The sequence below is a fragment of the Anabrus simplex genome, chromosome 4 (genome assembly GCF_040414725.1).
Source record: "Anabrus simplex isolate iqAnaSimp1 chromosome 4, ASM4041472v1, whole genome shotgun sequence".
Classification (NCBI taxonomy): domain Eukaryota; kingdom Metazoa; phylum Arthropoda; class Insecta; order Orthoptera; family Tettigoniidae; genus Anabrus; species Anabrus simplex.
The window spans coordinates 255,023,089-255,043,241 of NC_090268.1; the positions used below are offsets into that span (position 1 = coordinate 255,023,089).

Consider the following 20,153-nt stretch of genomic DNA (forward strand, 5'->3'; position numbering starts at 1 on the left):
AAGGGAAATGCGAAGGTCTTGGAGGGTCCTTGGTGGAGGCTGACAGGATGCAATTCACCTCCCCAATGCATCCCAGGCATGTTCTATAGGACTGAGATCCACAGACCTCGCTGGCCAGTCCATGTGATGAATGTCTTCCCCAGCCAGAAATTCATCCACCAGAGCAGCGCGGTGCGGTCGGGCATAATTGTCCATTAAGAGGAAGTCTGGACCAACCGCACCTCTGAAGAGTCGAACATGTGGTCTCAGTACCTCATCCCTGTATCTCCGAGTGTTAACAGTGTTCCTCGGACCACCCATGAAGATGTGCAGGTCCGTACGGCCATTCAACATGATGCCACTCCACACCATGACGCCACCACCACCACCACTGTACTGGTCCCGTTCCACGATGTTCCTGTGGTTGTATCGGCTACCCGGTTCTCTCCAGATTTATGTGCAACAGGAATCGTTCTGCACACTGGAGGATTCATCTGTGAAGAGCACCCGCCTCCATTCATTCATGGTCCAGTTTCGATGTTGACGGCTCCACAGTAAACGGGCCCGTCTCTGTGCTGGAGTGAGCGGGATGCACACCGCTAGATGTCGGGCAAACAGCCCTGCTGTTCTGAGCCTCCGGTACACAGTTTGCTGGGAAATGTCAACCCCTGAGGCGGCTGCAAGCTCCGCCGACAATTGTCGTGCAGGTGCACTCTGATTTCGTCGGGCTCTCAAGGCCAGATATCGGTCCTGCTGTGGGATGGTTACCCTTGGTCGACCTGGTACTGGCCTACGACTAACATCTTCTGTGTCTCAATCGTCTCCAAAGTCTGGAAATGACACTTTGTAGGACATTCAAGAATACGGTGACTTCGGTCTGTGTCTGGTCTGCTTCCAGGTGGCCGAGTATTCTACCCTGCAAAACGGGGTCCAAATGGCAGCAGCGTGCCATTATGTTGTCATGTTCACCACGAAGCTACACCTTGCACACTATATCAGGGCAAACACGACTGCGGGAATATGGGGCACGGGCACTGGCTGTGTTTACCTTGAGGTTACGCTGCTAGTCAAAGCAGGGAACACTCCTTTCCTATATACAACGAACACGTAAGGTTGGTAGGTGCATATTTCGTGCGATTTGCGGTCTATTTCCTTTCGCCCTGCTTACTCGTAACTTATGCTTAACTTTTGGACACTAGTGTAAGGAGGCATTTGGCATTGTACTGAGGAAAAATCCACAGACAACAGTACAGGATAGGTCTAGCTACAGGAGACTGATGGAAAGGTCACAAATGGACTGACACTAGGATCATGATTCAAATCACAGAAGCAGAGAGAAATAGGAGGACTGAGAGAACGAAGAGTTATTGGGAAGAATGAAGACCTGTGGAACGAGTTGCTCATGCTCCTATGAGCTCATAACGTACCAAATAAATCAAATCATATGACAAACTCTCAAGTATGATTTTATTAATTATGGGGAGGGTAGCTCAAAAAAGTACATCTCAGTGTATAAATTGCACATGTTTCTTTATTGTGATATACAGTACAATCTCAGAAATCTAATCCTCCCAGCACAGGAGAGGTTCAAGAGTCATCATCTTTCAGGTTATCCTTCATCTTCATAGTATATCTCACATTTGTTCCACTTGTTAGGCCCCTTTAAACAACAAGCAACAACAAATATTTGTTCCTCTTGCAGCAGTTTCTATAAAAGTTTCTATTTTCACCTGGTTCTTTTTAATATCAAAAACAGATACTCTATTGTACTTTTGTGAACATAGGAGAAGCGGAAAAGACCGCGTGATGAATCCAGTCAGGATGATGTAAGCCTGGGTGAAGAATCTCTATCTGATCCACCTCAGCCCAGTAAACGGATGTTGATGGATGGGTCTGCCGTTGGTGATTCAGCTCAAGGACAAGGACATAACAGTGTGGCTGGGGATGTTCATATGCATCAAGGTCAAGGTATGTTAAATTATAATAGGACTGAGTAATAAGTATTTCTAACGTATGACTATTATCGCAGTAAAAAATGGACTATGTCATCCGAATGTTTTCTGTGATGTAAGTGGGATGCTTGTTCCTTTAAGATATTAAGCTACAGACCATAGATATTTCCTGTCCAATCAAGATTTTGAAGATAATACTTCAGGCAATCACTCATTGATGGACTTAAACGCATCAGAACTTTAAAATAGAACATTACATTTTCCTTATATGATATAGATTTTGTATAAGTTGTTATATTTCTGTTCTCAGTGGTATTTAAAGTTCTTGCTTGTGTGATATTGTATTTTTATCAGTTTTTTCTGCAAATATTGTTATAAATATTGTGATGTTTATTCTGTCAACTACAGAAACAGATGGCAGTGTAATGGCTATGCGATTGAATGCTCCCAGTTTTTATATATTTCACACTGTTTTAGTAATTTCCTTCTAACAAGGAGACACTCAACATTCAGATCACCAGTTTATTGAAATTCTTTGTATGAATAGAAGACTGTACACTCAACTGCACAAAATTTGGCCATCACAGAAGATGGCTTTCTTTCAAAATCCTCTTGTTTGAAATAGGATGAACATATTGTGCAGGTGGTAGGGTTCCAAGTATCATCATTATATCTAATGTCGGAAATATACAAAGTATTAATAAAATTGGTGACCTGAATGTTTGAGGGTCTAGTTGTGTTCTGTTGTTTATGCTGTGTTGTTAGAGTTAATTTTTCTTTTTTGTGGTTTCCAATAATGGACCAATTATGTTGGAGTTCCCAGTTTTGGTCGATATGGAAGTAATCCCGTCTGATTGTGGAACAATTTGGGATCTTAGGAAACTGGAACTTAATTTTGGTATTGAGACATTTGATTGTATTCTATGGTGGGAGTTTGAACACTTTAGGTTTGTGGTATCTTCTTCTTCTTCTCCTTTTTCTTCTTCTTCTACTACTGCTGCTACTGCTGCTGCTGCTGCTACTACTACTACTACTACTACTACTACTACTTAATTGGTTCGTAGTTGGATCAAGAATACTATACAATAGGCCTACTAGTAAATTAGAAGATAAATTACAGTTGGCCAACTTGATGAGAAAATGCCCAGGCCTTAACGCTTCATAAGAGGCGAACTCGGTGACCTTGCCATGATGGGGAGGCCTGTGCGTCCCGGTGAAGCAGGTTGCCGAGCTGTAGGTACAACCATATCGGAGAGAGACCAGACTAACAAATGGTTCATCGAAAGTGGGGTAGCAGCCTTTTGGAATTATTTTTTTATACTTTTATTAAATCCACCAACAAATATACGACAAGCACCTCATTTTTCTACTTAGTCTCCTGAATTTGATACACATTTTTGCCACCGAATTGGCAACTTTTTTATGCTATCCTCGTAAAAAGAAGAAGAACGCATGTGCAGTCAGTTGTGCACGTACTCCTCTACCACTGCATCATCATGAAATCGCTTTCCTCTCAGTTCTTCTTTCAGTGGTCCAAACAAGTGGTAGTCACAAGGTGTAAGGAGGGTATTCCAGAGGTGTCCAATGCTTTTCCTTCAGTTTTTCCCATGTTACAATGCAGTGTGTAGTCTTGCATTTTCGTACAGAAGAAGAATATCTCGGACTGGTTGCCTGTGATGTTTGTTGCGATATGTAGCTTTTGTCTCGATCAAAAGACGGCAGTAATAGGCTGCGTTCACTGTCCTTCATTGATGCAAGAAATCCGCAGGCAAAATGTCCACATAGTCCCAAGAAACAGTGGCAAACACCTTTCCAGTAGAAAGGCGTGTTTTGGCCTTGACTGGGCCAGCTGCACCTCGTTCCCGCAACTCCATGCTTGCTTGTTTTAATTCCGGGGTATAATGATAACCCAAATTTCATCAGAAACCACAGTGCGACACAAAAAATCATATCCTTCCTCCTCATAGCGATTCAGATGCCTCCGACAAACATCCTGGCATCATTTTTTTTGTTCCTGGGTGACGAGACTAGGAACCCACAAGGCAGACAATTTTTGACGGTAGAGTTCATCATTGATGATGACTTGGAACATTTATTCCTATGAGTGAAGCAATTTCAGAAATGTCTATGTTCTGATGTTTTTCAATAAGGTCATGTACTGCATGAATATTGTCTGCAGTGATGCTTGTCCACGGTCATCTTTGGTGGGGCTTGTTTTCCACTTCTTCCCGTCCTGCCTAAATTATTTGTGCCATTCATACACCTGGGTCTTTGGATGAGCTGCATCCCCAAACTGTGCAAGGAGCCTTCTCAAAACTGTCGAAGCTTTGGTGCCTTATTTTGCCAGAAATTCGATGATGATGTGCTACGCAAAAGACCTGTGTACCTCTTGCTCGCTCTTGGCATACTGAAGCATGTGGTCGCTCTCTGGTGTATGATGCATCAAAACCCCTACTCCAGACATCCCCACCAACATCGTCTCAAAGCCCCACCCATTTCTGTTTGCTACCAGAGCCGCTAATTTTAAATTCCGGGTTATGTTTGATGCACCTGGTAATACTTATCACATTTTAGCGGTGTTGATACTGCTACACTGCTGAAAGCGACGGGAAACCACAGCCGTAACTAACTCCCGAGGACATGCAGCTCTCTCTATGAATGTTGTACTGATAATGGCTTTCACCTGAGTCTCCCATTTGGATCTCTTGGTGGAGACTACACAAGAGAGGGCAATCGTCAAGAAGACGGATACTGATATTCTGCGAGTTGGAGCGTAGAATGTTAGAAGTCTGAATCGTTGTGGTAGGTTAGAGAATCTGAAATGGGAACTAGACTCTGGTCACGAGCCTTCAGAATTGACTACGAGCACTACAGTACCTGTATTCAAGAACAAAGATGACCCAACACTGTGTTGAAAGAAGAATCAGGAATATAGTAGAACCGTTATTAGAGGAGGAACAACTTGGGTTTAGGAAAAGCTGAAGCACTACAGACCTGATATTTGCTGTCAAAATGCTAACAGAGGGAAAGAACATAGTGATGGATTTTATGGACATCGAGAAGGCCTACGACAGTGTGCATAAGGGAATAATTGGGGAATGCCTGGAAAGTATACTGTAGGTGTTTCAAACTGCCTGATTGATAAAGTAAAGATGCTATCAAAAATACTTTAGCAATGTCCAGGTAGGGGATGGAAGATCAGATTGGTTTGAAACCGAAAGAGGACTCCAGCAGAGAAGTGCCTTGTGACCACTCCTGTTCATCATTGTCATGGATCAGATCATAAAATCCATCAAAGAACATTGCAAAGAGTATAACACTCTTAATATTTGCAGATGATGTTCTGATCTTGGAAGAAAATGAAGCAGAATTACAGGAGAAATTAAATCTTTGGAATGGTAAGTTTAAAGAGTATGGACTATACATCAGTAAAACAAAAACTGTTGAAATGACTATTAACAGGAAAGGCACAGATTCAAATATTTTCCTAAACAAGATACAGCTATGTATGTATTATGATGCAAACTTTATTCATGTAATTCTGCACTAAACTATTCCAAACTACAAGTTTAAGAAAGTGAAACTTGACTTAATGTTTCAGCACGACTGTAACACAATTTTAATCTGATGATGTATAATAACTTTAAATTTAAATTTGTTGTATATGTAAGGGGTAGTGATGTGCATTCCATAACCTCTCCTACCCAAATCTCAACCTCACCTGCCTGTGGTACAGTAACCTGCTTTTACAGATGAGGCTCTGGGGACCGAGTCATGGTAGTATAACCATTCCATCTCAGTACTGAGGAAATGCAGTACTATGCCGCTGGTTCAGAAGCTGAATGGTGACAGACCCACCACAGAACTTACCTCCTCCTTGCCAGCAACTAGTTGGGGGGAAATTTCCTTGCTTTCAAGTCTAACAAAGATACAATTGCAGAATGGAAAAACTGCTTAAAGAAAGCACTACACCAGGTGGTAGCTCAGAAGAGAAATCCACCGTTGCGTTATGCAATGCATCGGGACCTAGGGTTCTGGGGAGTCCCAGCATTTGCAATAAGGATGAGTCGGAGCATCCTTGGAATCCCTCCACACTTGAGATTGAACAGAGGTATTACAGCATGAATAAGGCTCATGAGTGAAAGAAAGAAAACATCCTGAAGTTTGCCACATGGAATGTACGAGGTATAGCACATGAAGAGGAACAGCTAGACGACATTTTGGCAAAAGAAAAGAAAATCTAAATCGCCGTAATATCAGAGACCAAAAAGAAACTACAAGGTACAAAACACACACAAAATTACCTACAGTTTTAGGCTGGCGTAATTTCTGAAAATTGAGCACAAGCAGGAATAATGATTATGATACATAAACAGTTTAAATCTGCCATTACAGATTACACCTTCTGGAATGAACGAATAATAGAGATACGTCTGAAAATATCTAGGGGATATCTGTCTATAATTGGAGTGTATGCCCCAGTAGAAGGTGAAGCACACAAAAATGAAGATTTCTACAACAACAAACTGGAAGAGATTTTGAATAAAATTAATAGGAATGATTATCTGTTATTGATGGGTGACTTCAATGCAAGAGTTGGTAATAAAAAAGTAGGACAGTCAATTAGCACATTTGGCAAACAAGTCTGTAATGACAATGCGATTAGATTAATAGGCTCCTCCACTTACAATCAGGTAAAGGTAATGAATGTTTTTTCAATCACAGAGACAGCCATAAATACACATGGGAGGCAAGAGGCACAAGTTCAATACTAGATTGTACTATTTGCTATATCAAACTAGCAGAGATGGTTTTGGATACAAGAGTTTTTCGAGGCCCAGAATTAGATCACTACCTATTCATTTGTCCCATTAGAATAAAACCTTGATGGCACAGCAAGATAAAGAAACCGACAAAATATTATACAACCTCTCTCTACAAAGTACCAATTGTAGAAAATGTTGAAGAGGAATGGAAACACCTAACAACCATCTTAAAACAAGCAGCCAAAGAGAGACACTTGGCACCAAAAAGAAATGGCAGAGGAACAGGGGACTCAGAATTTGGGACGAAAACATCAAAGACAAACAGAAGGCCTACAGGAAGTACTTATGTACCAAGAAAGATGAAGATAAAATAGAATACCACCGCAAGCAAGCGATTGCAAAGAGAAAAGTGCGCAAATACCATAGGAGGAACTGGGAAGAATTTGTATCCCAATTAGAAAATGACATAACAAGACCTCGACCACATACTTTAAAAAATGTTAAGAGGGGAACTAAAGACAGCTGCCAACAGTGGGATTCGAACCCACTATCTGCCGGATGCAAGCTTACAGCCGCGCGCCCAACTCACCCGGTAGAAATTTATTTTTATCTCAGAATGTAGCTGAAGATTTCCCAGATTAAGGGACAAAACATGTACTGCTCTATTTTATATTTAATTGATATTGCTTTAACAAGATAATATATTGTTCAGTATTGAAAAAAAAAGTGGTAAAAATACTTTTTATGATATAAAAATACTTATTGTCAGTACGGGCGTCAACCATTAAATTTATTTCATGTACTGATACAAGAATACCATGTGGATCCTCTTCCTCTTTTCTTAGTATCATTGCATTAGGAACTCTGCTGCATCGGTTGTCCCTTTGCCTTTTATGAATCCACATCAGTTTGGTGTTACAGTATTTCAGTGTCTCGGAGGTGTGCATGCAGTATGCATTCAAAAATCTTCAATGTGCAACTCAGTAAGTGAATTGGTCAGTAGGTAACAGTCACCTATATTACATATGCCTTTCAAAGTTGTGGCAGTGACACTAGTTAGCCAACCGACAGAGACTTCGTCTTCCTTGATAGTCATCGTGAATGCATTCAGATCCAAGTAACTTACACCCTCTGCCAGAATGTCATATGCTTCACTTACTTTACCATCCCTCTGATGGCAATCGCTTCTTCAGTAGTGGCTATGGCTGGAGCTGGGCCAGACACGAGTTCAATCATTGGTATTGGTGGATGTAAAATTCCTTATTGAGATTTGCTCAAAATATCTCTTGCAGCATCTAAAGATATCTGCAGGTTGGTGCAGCTGCTGCTGATTTTTGTCTTTGATATTCATTAATCATTTAGAGATTATGGTAAAATATTGGTGTGATGTGATGATTTGTTGTCCTGTTTCAGTGTGTGGAACTGTATCTCGCGAACCAAGATCATGTGTGTTGAGGCAGCGCCAAGAACGCTCTCCCCTGCAGAAGTTGCTGGACCATCTTCTGAAAGGTCTGGAAAAGAGAGATCCACAGCAGTTCTTTGCGTGGCCTGTCACTGACCATATTGCTCCAGGTTATTCACAAATTATTCAGCAGCCTATGGACTTCAGTACTATGAAGCAAAAGATTGATGACAACCAGTATCCTACACTGAATGATTTCATTGTAAGTATTTTAATTTTCTTTGTAAATGCGACTGTGTTTGAGAACAGTTGTCTGTAATTAAGACACAAGAATCAAGGCATGGAATGGACTTCACTTAAGACATGAAATCCTACTCAAAAGTAGTAATGTCATTCATGGTTTGTACTGTATTTACCAATGTTTCTTGTTAATGTAATTTTGTGCGAGATTTTATGGATAGTCTGGCTGCCTGTATCACTGTTGCTCAGTTAGCACCATCCAGGAAGCACGTGTAGCTTAAGGAATCCTACAGATGCTAACAACTTTACCTCCCAAGTGCTGAGTGTTGTGCACCTGTGTGGATGAAGAGTCATTATACAAGGCTTATTGACACCCAACCGAGCACTACCATGTTCATAATAGCTTTGTTCCTGTAGAAATACAAAACTATCCAAACTGTCAGGCATGTGTGTACATGAACTTCGCTGAATTTCAAGTGTTTATGCAGCAAAAATTTGGTATTCTGATTGTTAGTCTGCTGTTCTAGCAGGCGTGGATTCCAGTTTTGTTCAGTTTGAGAACAGTCAACAAAATTTGGGGATTGGTTTTGGATTTCTAACTGAGGCATGTGCATCAGTGCCCGTCACACGTGGTTCACAAAGCACATATCCTTATAAATATATTTGTTCCGTGTTGTTCTTAAAAATAACATTACCGAACTCGATAGCTGCAGTCACTTAAGTGAGGCCAGTATCCAGTATTCGGGAGATAGTGGGTTCGAATCCCATTGTCGGCAGATCTGAAGATGGTTTTCCGTGGTTTCCCATTTTCACACCAGGCAAATGCCAGGGCTGTTCCTTAATTAAGGCCACAGCCGCTTCCTTTCCATTCCTATACCTTTCCTGTCCCATCGTCTCCGTAAGACCTATCTGTGTCGGTGCAACATAAAGCAACTTATGAAACAAAAAAAAACAAAAAAAGGAGAAAATAACATTGCTCGACAGCGGTATTTGTAATTACTAAATGTAGCAGTCGCACATTCTGTTTAGCCCCTCAGCAACAGGGAACATTTGAGAGCCACTTTACCCAGCGGACGGAGGTGATACAGATGTGAGCGCTAAGAGAATGAAACTATATCTTTAAAAATTCACTGTTACAACAGTTTAGCTCAGATTATTTTCATATGTTTACAGTAGAGACTCAAAAGAATGTAGTTTACATTCATAAACTTTTACCTTATGATGTAGTAATGGAGAAGAGACCTCCCACATTTTGTACGAAATGAAAGTGACGTTCTTGTATTTACCTGGATTGCTTCACAATGCAGTGAAAACTAGGGTAATTGTTGCCTCAGGAACGTTGAGCAGAAGACCCAGGAACAATAGTTCAAAGATTCATTTAGCACAAGTCCCAGGTTAATTGGACGATTAATTCATGAGAAAGAGGGTGTTTACTTTGACATGCTTTGTTGTCCATTACTTGGCCGCGCGCACCATGCCCCCCCCCCCCCATTCCTTATGTTACGTGTCCACTCTTGCTTAGTTCAGTTCAGTCTGGTGTAGTGCTGTTATCGTCTGATTTATTAAAACTTAATTACTTTTTTTTCGTTCAAACTGCACTGTGCCATCCCTCTGTGTCATGTAATATTGTATTTCAAAGTGACAGCGAGTCAAGTAATTATGAATCATAAGAGGTTTCAAGGCATTGAAAGTATTGTAGAAATTCTCACCAGATGATGTCAACATTCACATTAGTGAAGAGATGGTAATTTATACTAACAATATACATAAAAAAACATCCTATAATGAAACGGTAGCAGAAATTTAAGCCTACATGCTCTCGAGTGGAAAGATGTCAGACTATTTCAAACACTTAGAAAGAAAAAAAGAAACACTTATTTGGGCTGATTCATACAAACAAGGAAGGCAGAGATCTTTAACATTCAAAGATACACCATTTTCATCTCGACAACTTTGAAACTTTACAAGCTAGAACAAAACAAAATTAAGCCTACAGGGGTCTATACCACGCATGGAGGTTGGCGGCATGTGAAGAAGTCTGTACGACGTATGGAGGTCTGCGTCACAGAGTTAATGAACGTGCATGAATAGTTAATTTACATGAGATGTAAACAAGTTGTAGTTCCTGGTATGTTCGAGTGAAGTCATATTTTAAACATATAATACCTCTTTTTTTTCTCTACCACTAGTCCCACTCCCTGGTGGGGTCGTAGGTGCAAACAGTGTCATACATGTGGACTTGGCCATATTTACAGCTGAATGCCCTTTTTGATGGCAACCCTGTGTGGAGGGATATTTTAAGTGAACTGTATGGTGTACCAATACATTTCAGAATGAAAGAATGATTCTTTTTTTAATATTTTAATTCATATCTGTAGTTTATTATAGATTGAAAAATACTCACTCTTATACTTTCCAAACAGTTATTCAGGTGTGTCTTTTTAAGAAATTAAGTAGGATAGAGTGTTGCTTGATATTTTCTATCTTTACAGGAAGACTTCAGATTGATGTGCAACAATGCCATGGTTTACAACCACCCAGAGACTATTTACTACAAAGCTGCAAAGAAATTGTTACATGTTGGTATGAAGATGATGACTCCAGAAAAGCTGAAACCACTTCGTTCTTTGGTGACTTACATGTCTGAGATTTCCAGGGAAGAATTAGGGTTCGACTTAGGTTATGAAGATACGTCTGTGTTGAATTCATCAAAAGTAGAACCGATGGAGGAAGGTGGTAATCTTGGTGAAGAAGGTGATGATGCTACCAGTGATCAGCGAAGGGAACATCGTCGGAAGCTTAAGGAAGCTAACAGGCCACTGTAAGTTAACTTCCAATAACCCAACATATTTGTACATATCATTCTTCTTCCTTACTACATATTATATTTAACATACTTTTCATTGATTTCTTTTTTCTTTGCATGTCTTCCTTTTTTATTCATTTTCTTCTACTGCTTGTAAATACAGTAGAACCTCGATTATACGTTCCCGAAAACTATGTTTTCCCGTATTATTCGCTCAAATTACGTGGTCCCATGAGCATCTTAATTAAATCACGTTGTAAAAATCCCGCATTATCCCTTCTTCGAAAAACAGATTTCCCGGATCAACCGTCGAGAAATTTCAGTCCATCAACGCTAAATCCTCGCTCACGCATTTTTCAAGAAACTGTATCTCATGAATGGACGGCTACAGCATACTTACGGATCTTGGTGTTAATGTCCCGTCATTGCAGTAATTTGAGGAAGTACTGTACCTACTGTAAAAGCGATCGGCGGTGAACTTGCATAAGGGACCATCTTAGTATCGCATTCGGGTTGTATTGTTTATAGAATCCTCGGAAATCATAAAGCAGAGTGTGTCCACAACTATTGGAAGGAGACAGGGTGCATTTCGACAGCTCTACTTGAAGAAGAAACGAGTTTCGTCGAATGTTCGTACTTGCAAAACGTCTACATTATGTCCAGGGTTAGATGTTTTTTTTTTTTTTTTAAGTGTATCGCCAAACAGATTTTCGGCACTTCCCTCAGGGCACTGTGTAGTCACTGGGCTTTCAGGCAGGAATCAAAACTGCTCCTTCTTAAGTAACACAAATTTAGTATTTTAATATTAACGTATACGATTATGTTATCGAGACCAGAACAGATGTTACACCTTACAAGCCATGGGAGGTTTTGGTATTGCCTATTACTGTTTTGGTCCTAATATATAACCGGGAATTTCATGTTTTTGTGTTAAAATGTTATAAAAACAGCAGTCGTTTCATTTGCGCACGTTACATTTAAAAATTTTGTATCATTTCGCACTCGTACCGACTTGTACAGCGAGCGTGCTTTCCAGCCGAACTCAAGGTCGCAAATAACCGTAATTTCGGAAGTGTTAATGATATCTTTTCTCTTTCCAATTTGATTGTGATTAGTGACGGGCAGAATTGAATATAATGCATTTGAATTGAGAATCAAAATTTACATTTGAAACCATACTGTATTCTCGAGTTCAACATAACCTTTAAAAGTCGATGTACAGTAGGCCTAATTTACGCGGTACAAGATTTCCATAAACTGACTCGAACAGTATATCGGTGACCAAATTACGATGAAAGGTTTAAAAAAAGGGATTTCGCCATCATGTTGGGCGCTTTTGTATCTAATGTGCTTTATTTTATTAGATTAGAGAATTAAAAACTACTGTGGTTGATTGTTGTTTGACTTGGCGGTACAGGGATTAGATTTTTCGAAGAGCTTGGCTGATCAAAGTTGCTGAACTGAAAGAAGTTTTCAGAGAAAACTGACAAAGTTTCCCCGGTTAAACTGAATGTACAGTTTTAAGATTTTTAAGTCGTGTGCCGGTAAATAATGTTTAAAGCCCGCCTCGTGGTCTAACTTGCCTGCCTCTCACCCGGAGGGCCCGGGTTCGATTCCCGGCCAGGTCAGGCATTTTTACCTGGATATGAGGGTTGGTTCCAGGGTTCACTCATTCTACGATTACCTTTAATTGAAGAGCTATTTAATGGTGAGATGGTTACTCCGGTCTAGAGAGCCAGGAATAACAGCCGAGAGTATTCGTCACACTGACCATGCGTTACCTCGTAATCTGCAGGCCTTCGGACTGAGCAGCAGTCGCTCGATAGGCAGAAGGCCCATTGGGGCTGTAGTTTGGTATGGCCTAGGTGTGTTTGTAATATTATTATTATACATATTTCATTTTTGTGATGTTTAGTCAAATTGTTGATGGTTCATTCGTTCCCGGATTTTCCGTTTTCTCGTGTTGTATGTTTTTTTTTCCGTGGTCCCTCCAAAAACGGAGAATCGAGGTTCCACTGTACTATTTTTATTTATTTATTTCATATTCCTCTTCACCCATCAAAAAATGAGAATCTCTTGAGAATTATTCATTCATTTAAGGTGTATAAAGTAAACTCTCAATTATCTGGATGCCGATTAACTATGAAACTTTTTTTTTTTTTTTTTTTTCCTTGCATGTCTGGGTGTCAACTAAGCTTAGCCTTTAAAAACTTCGCCCTCCACCAAAAACTGTGCAATGCCGTGCTGCATATGTTCCAGTCGCCTTATACTTAGTCTGTTGTAGAACTTAATAGTGCACAACGTCTGAGTTATTATTAGTCAAAAATGCCAGAATTTTGAAGCGCGAAAGAAAAGTTCTTAGTATTGAACAAAGACTGAAAATCATTGAGCAGTTAGAAAAAGTTGGAACTGTTAAACAATTAGCACTACATAATGTAATATTGAAGCAAATAGTATACTTTTCTTCGTCTTGCAGTTCAGATGGGTTGAAATATCGGAAAACGATGAATAAATCAACAACCAAGCGAGTTGCCCGTGCAGTTAGGGTCACGTAGCTGCGAGCTTGTATTCGGGAGATAGTGAGTTTGAATCCCAGTGTTGACAGCCCTTAAGATGGTTTTTTGTGGTTTTCTATTTTCACACCAGTCATGTGCTGGGCATGTAACATAATTAAGGCCACAGGCACTACCTTCCAAATACTGGCCCTTCCTATCCATGTGTCACCAGAAACCTTCAGTGTGTTAGTGTGACGTTAAACCACTGGCAAAAAAAAAATCAACAATGTTGAACAGCAGTTTCTTGTCACGTAACTTGGCTGTAGGTGAAATCTCGCTCTGTTGCTGACTTCTTTGTTATGGGAATCACGTGGTGTGCCAGCTGATTATTACTTTGAATTCTCGGTGAGGAAGTATCAGTGGTAACAATCAATAAATTCAAGAAAGTGTATGCAGTCATTTACCATGAGTAAGAAACTTAAAAATTATGACAAAAGCTGAAACCAATGGGAATTGTGCTGCCAGCAGAAAAATTATATTGGTGAATCATGTATTTGCAATTGGAGAAAGACGAAGGAAATCTAATTTAAAAAATGGTGATCATAGAGCTTTCCGAGGGTAGAGTGCACAGTTTCCCGAAACTGAAACGATTTTATGAATATGTCACTGAAAGATGTGAAATGGGTTATGGCATATCAACTGTGTACCCTATTTACCAGATACAACAAATAATACTGTAAGTAAATTTAAACTCAAAGCACTTAAAATAAAGCAAGAGGGCAGCTGTGTTTCTTTTCTTCATTACCTATAGCATGGAGAAGATTGAAGCGGGAAAATAAACTCAATACTGGCTTGGCCATGTGCTACTTGCGAAACAGCCAGAAACTACGCCCGTTGCCGTGACAGCCAGTAGGAATGCAGGGGTGATTTAGGCCTAGGTTCTAAGAATCTCTAAGAATAAGTTGCCAGATTTCCCATTTTCTGCCGTTAACCTTGAAGCAGGTATCAGGGGTGTGAGGAAGATAGAAAGCACATGCTAACAAACTGTAGTAAACGTCTTGTCTTTGCATCTTGTAAGCCTAAGCTACGGATTGCCAAGCATAGTGTAGCGTCGTAATTAGTGTAAATAGGAGTCAGTGAAGTTACAGTAAAACCTCGTTCATTCAAAGTCGTCGGGACGCAAAAATCGGACTTCGAATTACGTGATTTTGATTTAACCGCCAACACGTACTTCGGAAATGGCCCTTGCGGCGTCACAATATATATAATCTTCTAAGACCCGTTACTGCATGCAATTAACCTTGATTCACAGTTTAAAGCTCTCAAATTCCATGGAAAAAATTATTTCCAAAATGTATCCAACAAGGTGCATTTACAGTATTCAAATAATGCACTTGGATAACTCACCAGCAAACATAACCTCACACAATGAAATCAAAAGAAAGAAAACCTGTTTCAAAGACGAGGAGAAATCTATACTGGTTCTCCTGTGCAAGTGCTTTATTCATTGGATTACTGTACTGTATGCATTTTAGATGCCTTGTGCTTGCATGGAATGTACTTGATGCCCTAAAACATTGCGGCTTATCAAACTTTCCTATGACGAGGGGAGAAAGTCTCTCGCTTCCGTCCACATTACAACAGTACAGTGACTATATTTGTACGATTTCCCACCATGGCACTTGGCACTTCTATGACCCATTAATGCATGCAATCACCTTGATTCTCAGTTTAAACTTTTCAAATGCCATGGAAAACACCATTTCAGACATTTATCCAACAAGGTGTATTTATATTATTCAAATAATGCTCTTGTATAAAACAATGACAAACATTACCTCACGCAACGAAAGAAAGAAAAACCTGATTCAAACACAAGGAAAAATTATGCTGGCTCCCCTATGCAAATGCTTTATCTTTTGGATTACTGTACTGTGTGCATTTTTAGATGCCTTGTACTGGCATGGAAAGTGCCCGACGCCCTTAAAACATCGTGGCTTTTCGAACTTTCGTATGACAGGGGAAGGAAGTCTCGTTTCCATGTGCAGTGTGCACTGCATAGCAACACAGTACATTCCCTGGCTGGCAATTCTCTCCTTTAAAACCATAAGTCTGTTTGGCCTCAGCATTTAAAAAAAAATAGAACAAACAAACAATGCAGTGTCATCAGCATCACATTCTCTCTGATCAGCATTGACAAAATTGTTTGGTGCGTACGAATTGATTATAGGCTATAAGCCACGCTTTTTCACCAACTGTCGGCATCGCCAGTGTTCGCGGATTCTACCTCTCCGCACACTGTCTGCTACGTGATATTGTGGCATTCTATAAACGCCGAATACAAAATAATTACGATTTTGCTCGAACCAAGCAGATATGAAGCACACTGTAGACACGCCGAAGTAGGTGAAAGTGCGCAAAGTTACTCCTTCAAGCTCCAGAAGACGCGTTCTTTCATGACGCAGAGAAATCTTGAATTTAAATTACTCTGTAAAATACTATTTTTATTAAATGTAAAGGCAGTTTCGAATTAAACTGTTTAAATAACATGCAAAACCATACCTCATGTTTCTGGCAACGAGAGCTGCTTTGAATTAGACAAGATTTTGAACTAATCGATTTCGAATTATCGAGGTTCTACTGTAGTTTTACTTGTAATATCAACGTACAAACGTTTTAAGTGAAAATGAGCGGAACTCAGAGGAAAGCGATCAAGCGAAAGGCACTAACAATAAAAGACAAAGTGGAGATTATAAGGAAAGTGGAGTCATTTACACTTTCCCATGTTGCTTTGGCAAAGGAGCTGGGAATGCTGCCGTCTAATTTGAATGGCATTATAGCGAAGAAAGAAGAGATCTTTGCTTCTGCACGGAATACTTCAGCAAATTGAAGAACTGGAAAGTACGATGAAGTAGAACAAGCTCTGCTAATATGGTTTAAACAGCAGCGAAGTTTAAACATACCTTTCAGTGGAACAATTGTGAAGGAGAAAGCCGAAGAAATTGTGTGCAAATTAAAGGTACATTTTACCTTGTCAAATGGGTGGCTGGACCACTTTAAAAATTGAGCCGGAATTGTTTACAAAACAATTTGTGGCGAGGCAGAGAGTGTAAGTGTGGAGGAACGGGAAGCATGGAAGGAAATGATTCTGCCTGCTAAAATAAGCAAACCTTGCAACGTTTTTAATCTCGATGAATTCACACTTTTTTACCAGCTTATCCCGGATAAGTCTCTAGTTTTGAAGGGCGAATCTTGCCACAGGGTAAAATTAAGTACAGTGGGTTTACGGTATTGGTTGGTGCTAATATGGAAGGAACTGAAAAATTACCTCAAGATAGGAAAGTCTAGGAAGCCATGTTGTTTCAAAAATGTCAGGACTTTACCGTGCAAGTACACCAGCAACAAGTTGGCTTGGATGACAAGTTCCCTGTTTGAAAAGTATATGCAGGCATTAGATGTGAAAATGGGAAGCCAGAACAGGAAGATTGTGGTGTTTATGGACCACTGCCCTGCTCATCCCAAGAAGTGGCCCAATGTAAGGAACATCAAGGTAGAATTTTTTCCACCGAATACTACATTAGTACTACAGCTCATGGACCAAGGAATCATTAAGGTATTGAAGCAGAGGTGCCGAAAATCAGTTGTGCACCGTTTGCTGCTATGCATGGAAGCAGGCAAACCCATCTACAAACCATCTCTTTTGGACACAATGCATTTCATTGCCTCATCATGGGATTCGGTGGAGCCTGTAATAATGGCAAATTGCTTCAAAAAAGCAGTTGTTATCCCTTTTAAGAAGTTTCCTGCTTAGAAGGGTGTTTTTTTTTTTTTGTTTTTTTTTTTTTTTTTTTTTTTTTTTTTTTTGCAGTCCTTGAAAAACTTCTTAACAGAGTTGACTTTGTTCTTCACAAGGACTTTTGACTGCATTTCTGATGTTACTTTTACTAATGAGAGGATTATTGAAGTGAAGGTGTGTTTGAAAGAAAAATATCTAACAGATGTGCAGGTCTATGCCCCTCAGCAGGATTGTAGTGAAGAAGAAAAGCTGAACTTCCTTCTACAACTAGAGGACAGTATAAATGAGGAGAATCTATTATTAATGGGTGACTGTAATGCCCAGGTAGGAGTAGAGAACTTTTTCTTGATCTGTGCTTAAGGAATAACTTGCTGATAAAGAACACATGGTTCCAGAAGATAAAATAACATGGTACAGCTAGGATGGTAACTATAATTTGGCAATATTGAATGGTGGATACAAACTGGTATAGAAAGAAGACAGAAGCAAGAATCTTTAAGTATTTATTATAATTTTATAGGTGGCATTCCATAGGTTTGTTGTACATGTATTCCTAACAAATAGTAATGTTGTGGACAAATACATTTTATGGTTTTTAATTAATGTTTAGGCCACCTCGATTAATGACTTCACCCTGTCGCGGCACGCAACTTACTGCATTCAAGTTTTATCAAACCATCCATTGCGTGCTTTATGTTTTCAGCATAGAATCCCGTTCGATTCTATTCCGTTAGATGGAACGGTGGAGTGGAAATTTTGACTGATGGGTTCAGTTGGATGCCACATAGTGAGAGTGAGCATCTGGTGTCCGTATTGTTATAGCGTGACGTCGTATGGCCTTGGCAAGCCCGGACAGGTTCCATGACACCAGAGACACACCGCAGGCGTGCGAACAGTCTAACACAGGGTGCAACTTGCGCGGAAACTGGAGGGTTCTAACCATTGTCTGCTTTGAGCGGACGTTTTCTATCTCAAGGGGCTCTAAAATCTGAACTGTTTAACTGGGAAATATATTTATAACAGAACACTTTAAACGGGGAAAAATATACATATATCTTAATGCAACTGATCAAGGGACCACGAATATCACACTTCTTAGGCAGGAAAACTTCTTATGCAGGAACTTCTTAACCGAGTTTCACTGTAGTTCTATCAGTAGTGCAGAAGAACAAACATTAAAGTAATGAATAAAAGAACGTCCTGCTGGAATGACAGAGTGAAAGAGATGATAAAAGAACAAAATAAGGCAAAGAAAGTGAGGAATATTGAAAGAGTCAGAAATAGTAACAACATTCAGCTGTGATATGGGAACATACAAAAGCTAGTCCAAGAATACTGAAATAGGAAATAAAGAAGGATTGTGAGAGGAGAGAAGAAAAGGAGAAGTGCTGGGAATTCACCAAGAAGCTACAGGAAGGTAGTGAAGGAAACATGAAGATGCTGTACAGCCTGGTTAAAAGCAAAATATCTTACAAAGAGGACAGCACTAGAAACAGTAAATGAGAATATAGTCAAGAGCGAACAAGGGATTAGAAATGGATTGAAGATCTCTTTCAGTACACTCCTGAATGAGCGAGAAACCATTGAAGAGGCGAAGAAAGGCTGAGGACAGATTATGTTCCAGTTACTTGATCTTAGGTGGAAATTGACCTAAAAAAAAGAAAGTCAGCTGGGATTGATGAAGTTAGTGCGGACATGATCAAAGCAGCAGGTATATCTGGAGTGCAGAGGCTGTACAAAACTTTGAGAGCAATATGGTTTGAAAATCGGTTATAGAGGACTGCTGAACAAAAGGTATTATTATCCCTTTATTTTAAAAAGAATGCAGAAGAAAGTGTAACAACGATAGGGGTATCACCTTCTCTCCCATGGTCTGAAAATAATGAAAAAATGATTGAAACCAGGCCACGAGTGTTGATAGAACCTGTCCTAGAAGAACAGCAGCCTGAATTCAGAGCTGACAGAAGAACAGCAGCCCTGATCTTCACCCTAAGGATGTTAATGGAAGAGCACATGGAGAGAGAGAGAAAGACTTAATTGTAGTATTCCTAGACCTAGAAATGGTAGATGATAGGGTGCCCAGATGAGTTACAGTAAAACCTTGATAATTCAAAGTGATCAGGACCAAAAAAATTGGACCTCAAGTTATGTAACTTCGAATTAAATGAATTTCTGCAGAACAAAAAAAAAAAAAAATATATTGAAAATATGTAAGTTAGTATTGTATTCGCGACTCGAACCCGGATACCTCCTATCATCAAGACAAATAAAGCAGGAATTGGAAGAAAGATAATAATACCTATCTTTTTCAGTCTAGAATACAACAAGAATAAAAGGAAGTTGAAAAAAATTAGGTATACGGTACAGAGACTTGCGTAATAATAAAGAAGTCCAGGGTTCACCAGTCTTCAAATAGACTGGCCTGCTCTTCCTGAATGTTTAGAACACAGCTATCCGTTATTTTGATTACCTTATTCATGAATACGAAACAATGAAATGGTGTATGGCTTTTAGTGTCGGGAGTGTCCGAGGACATGTTTGGTTCGCCAGGTGCAGGTCTACAACTAAGTATTTTTTATTTTCCGCCTTTCAGTTTGACACCAGTAGGCGACCTGTGCATCGTGATGAGGATGAAATGATGATGAAGACAACACATACACCCAGCCCCCGTGCCAGAGAAATTAACCAATGATGGTTAAAATTCCCGACCCTGCCAG

The 20,153-nt window shown here is 39.9% G+C and overlaps 1 protein-coding gene across 1 annotated transcript in view; it reads left to right on the forward strand.

Moving 5' to 3' along the window:
- The window catches only part of Brd7-9 (Bromodomain containing 7/9), a 126,824-nt gene that overhangs the window by 33,610 nt on the left and 73,061 nt on the right, over positions 1-20,153 (forward strand). The window contains exons 3-5 of the mRNA XM_067145504.2: positions 1,764-1,947; positions 8,111-8,361; positions 10,832-11,160. Coding sequence (XP_067001605.2) covers positions 1,764-1,947; positions 8,111-8,361; positions 10,832-11,160 — 764 coding nt within the window. The remainder of the gene's footprint in view (positions 1-1,763; positions 1,948-8,110; positions 8,362-10,831; positions 11,161-20,153) is intronic.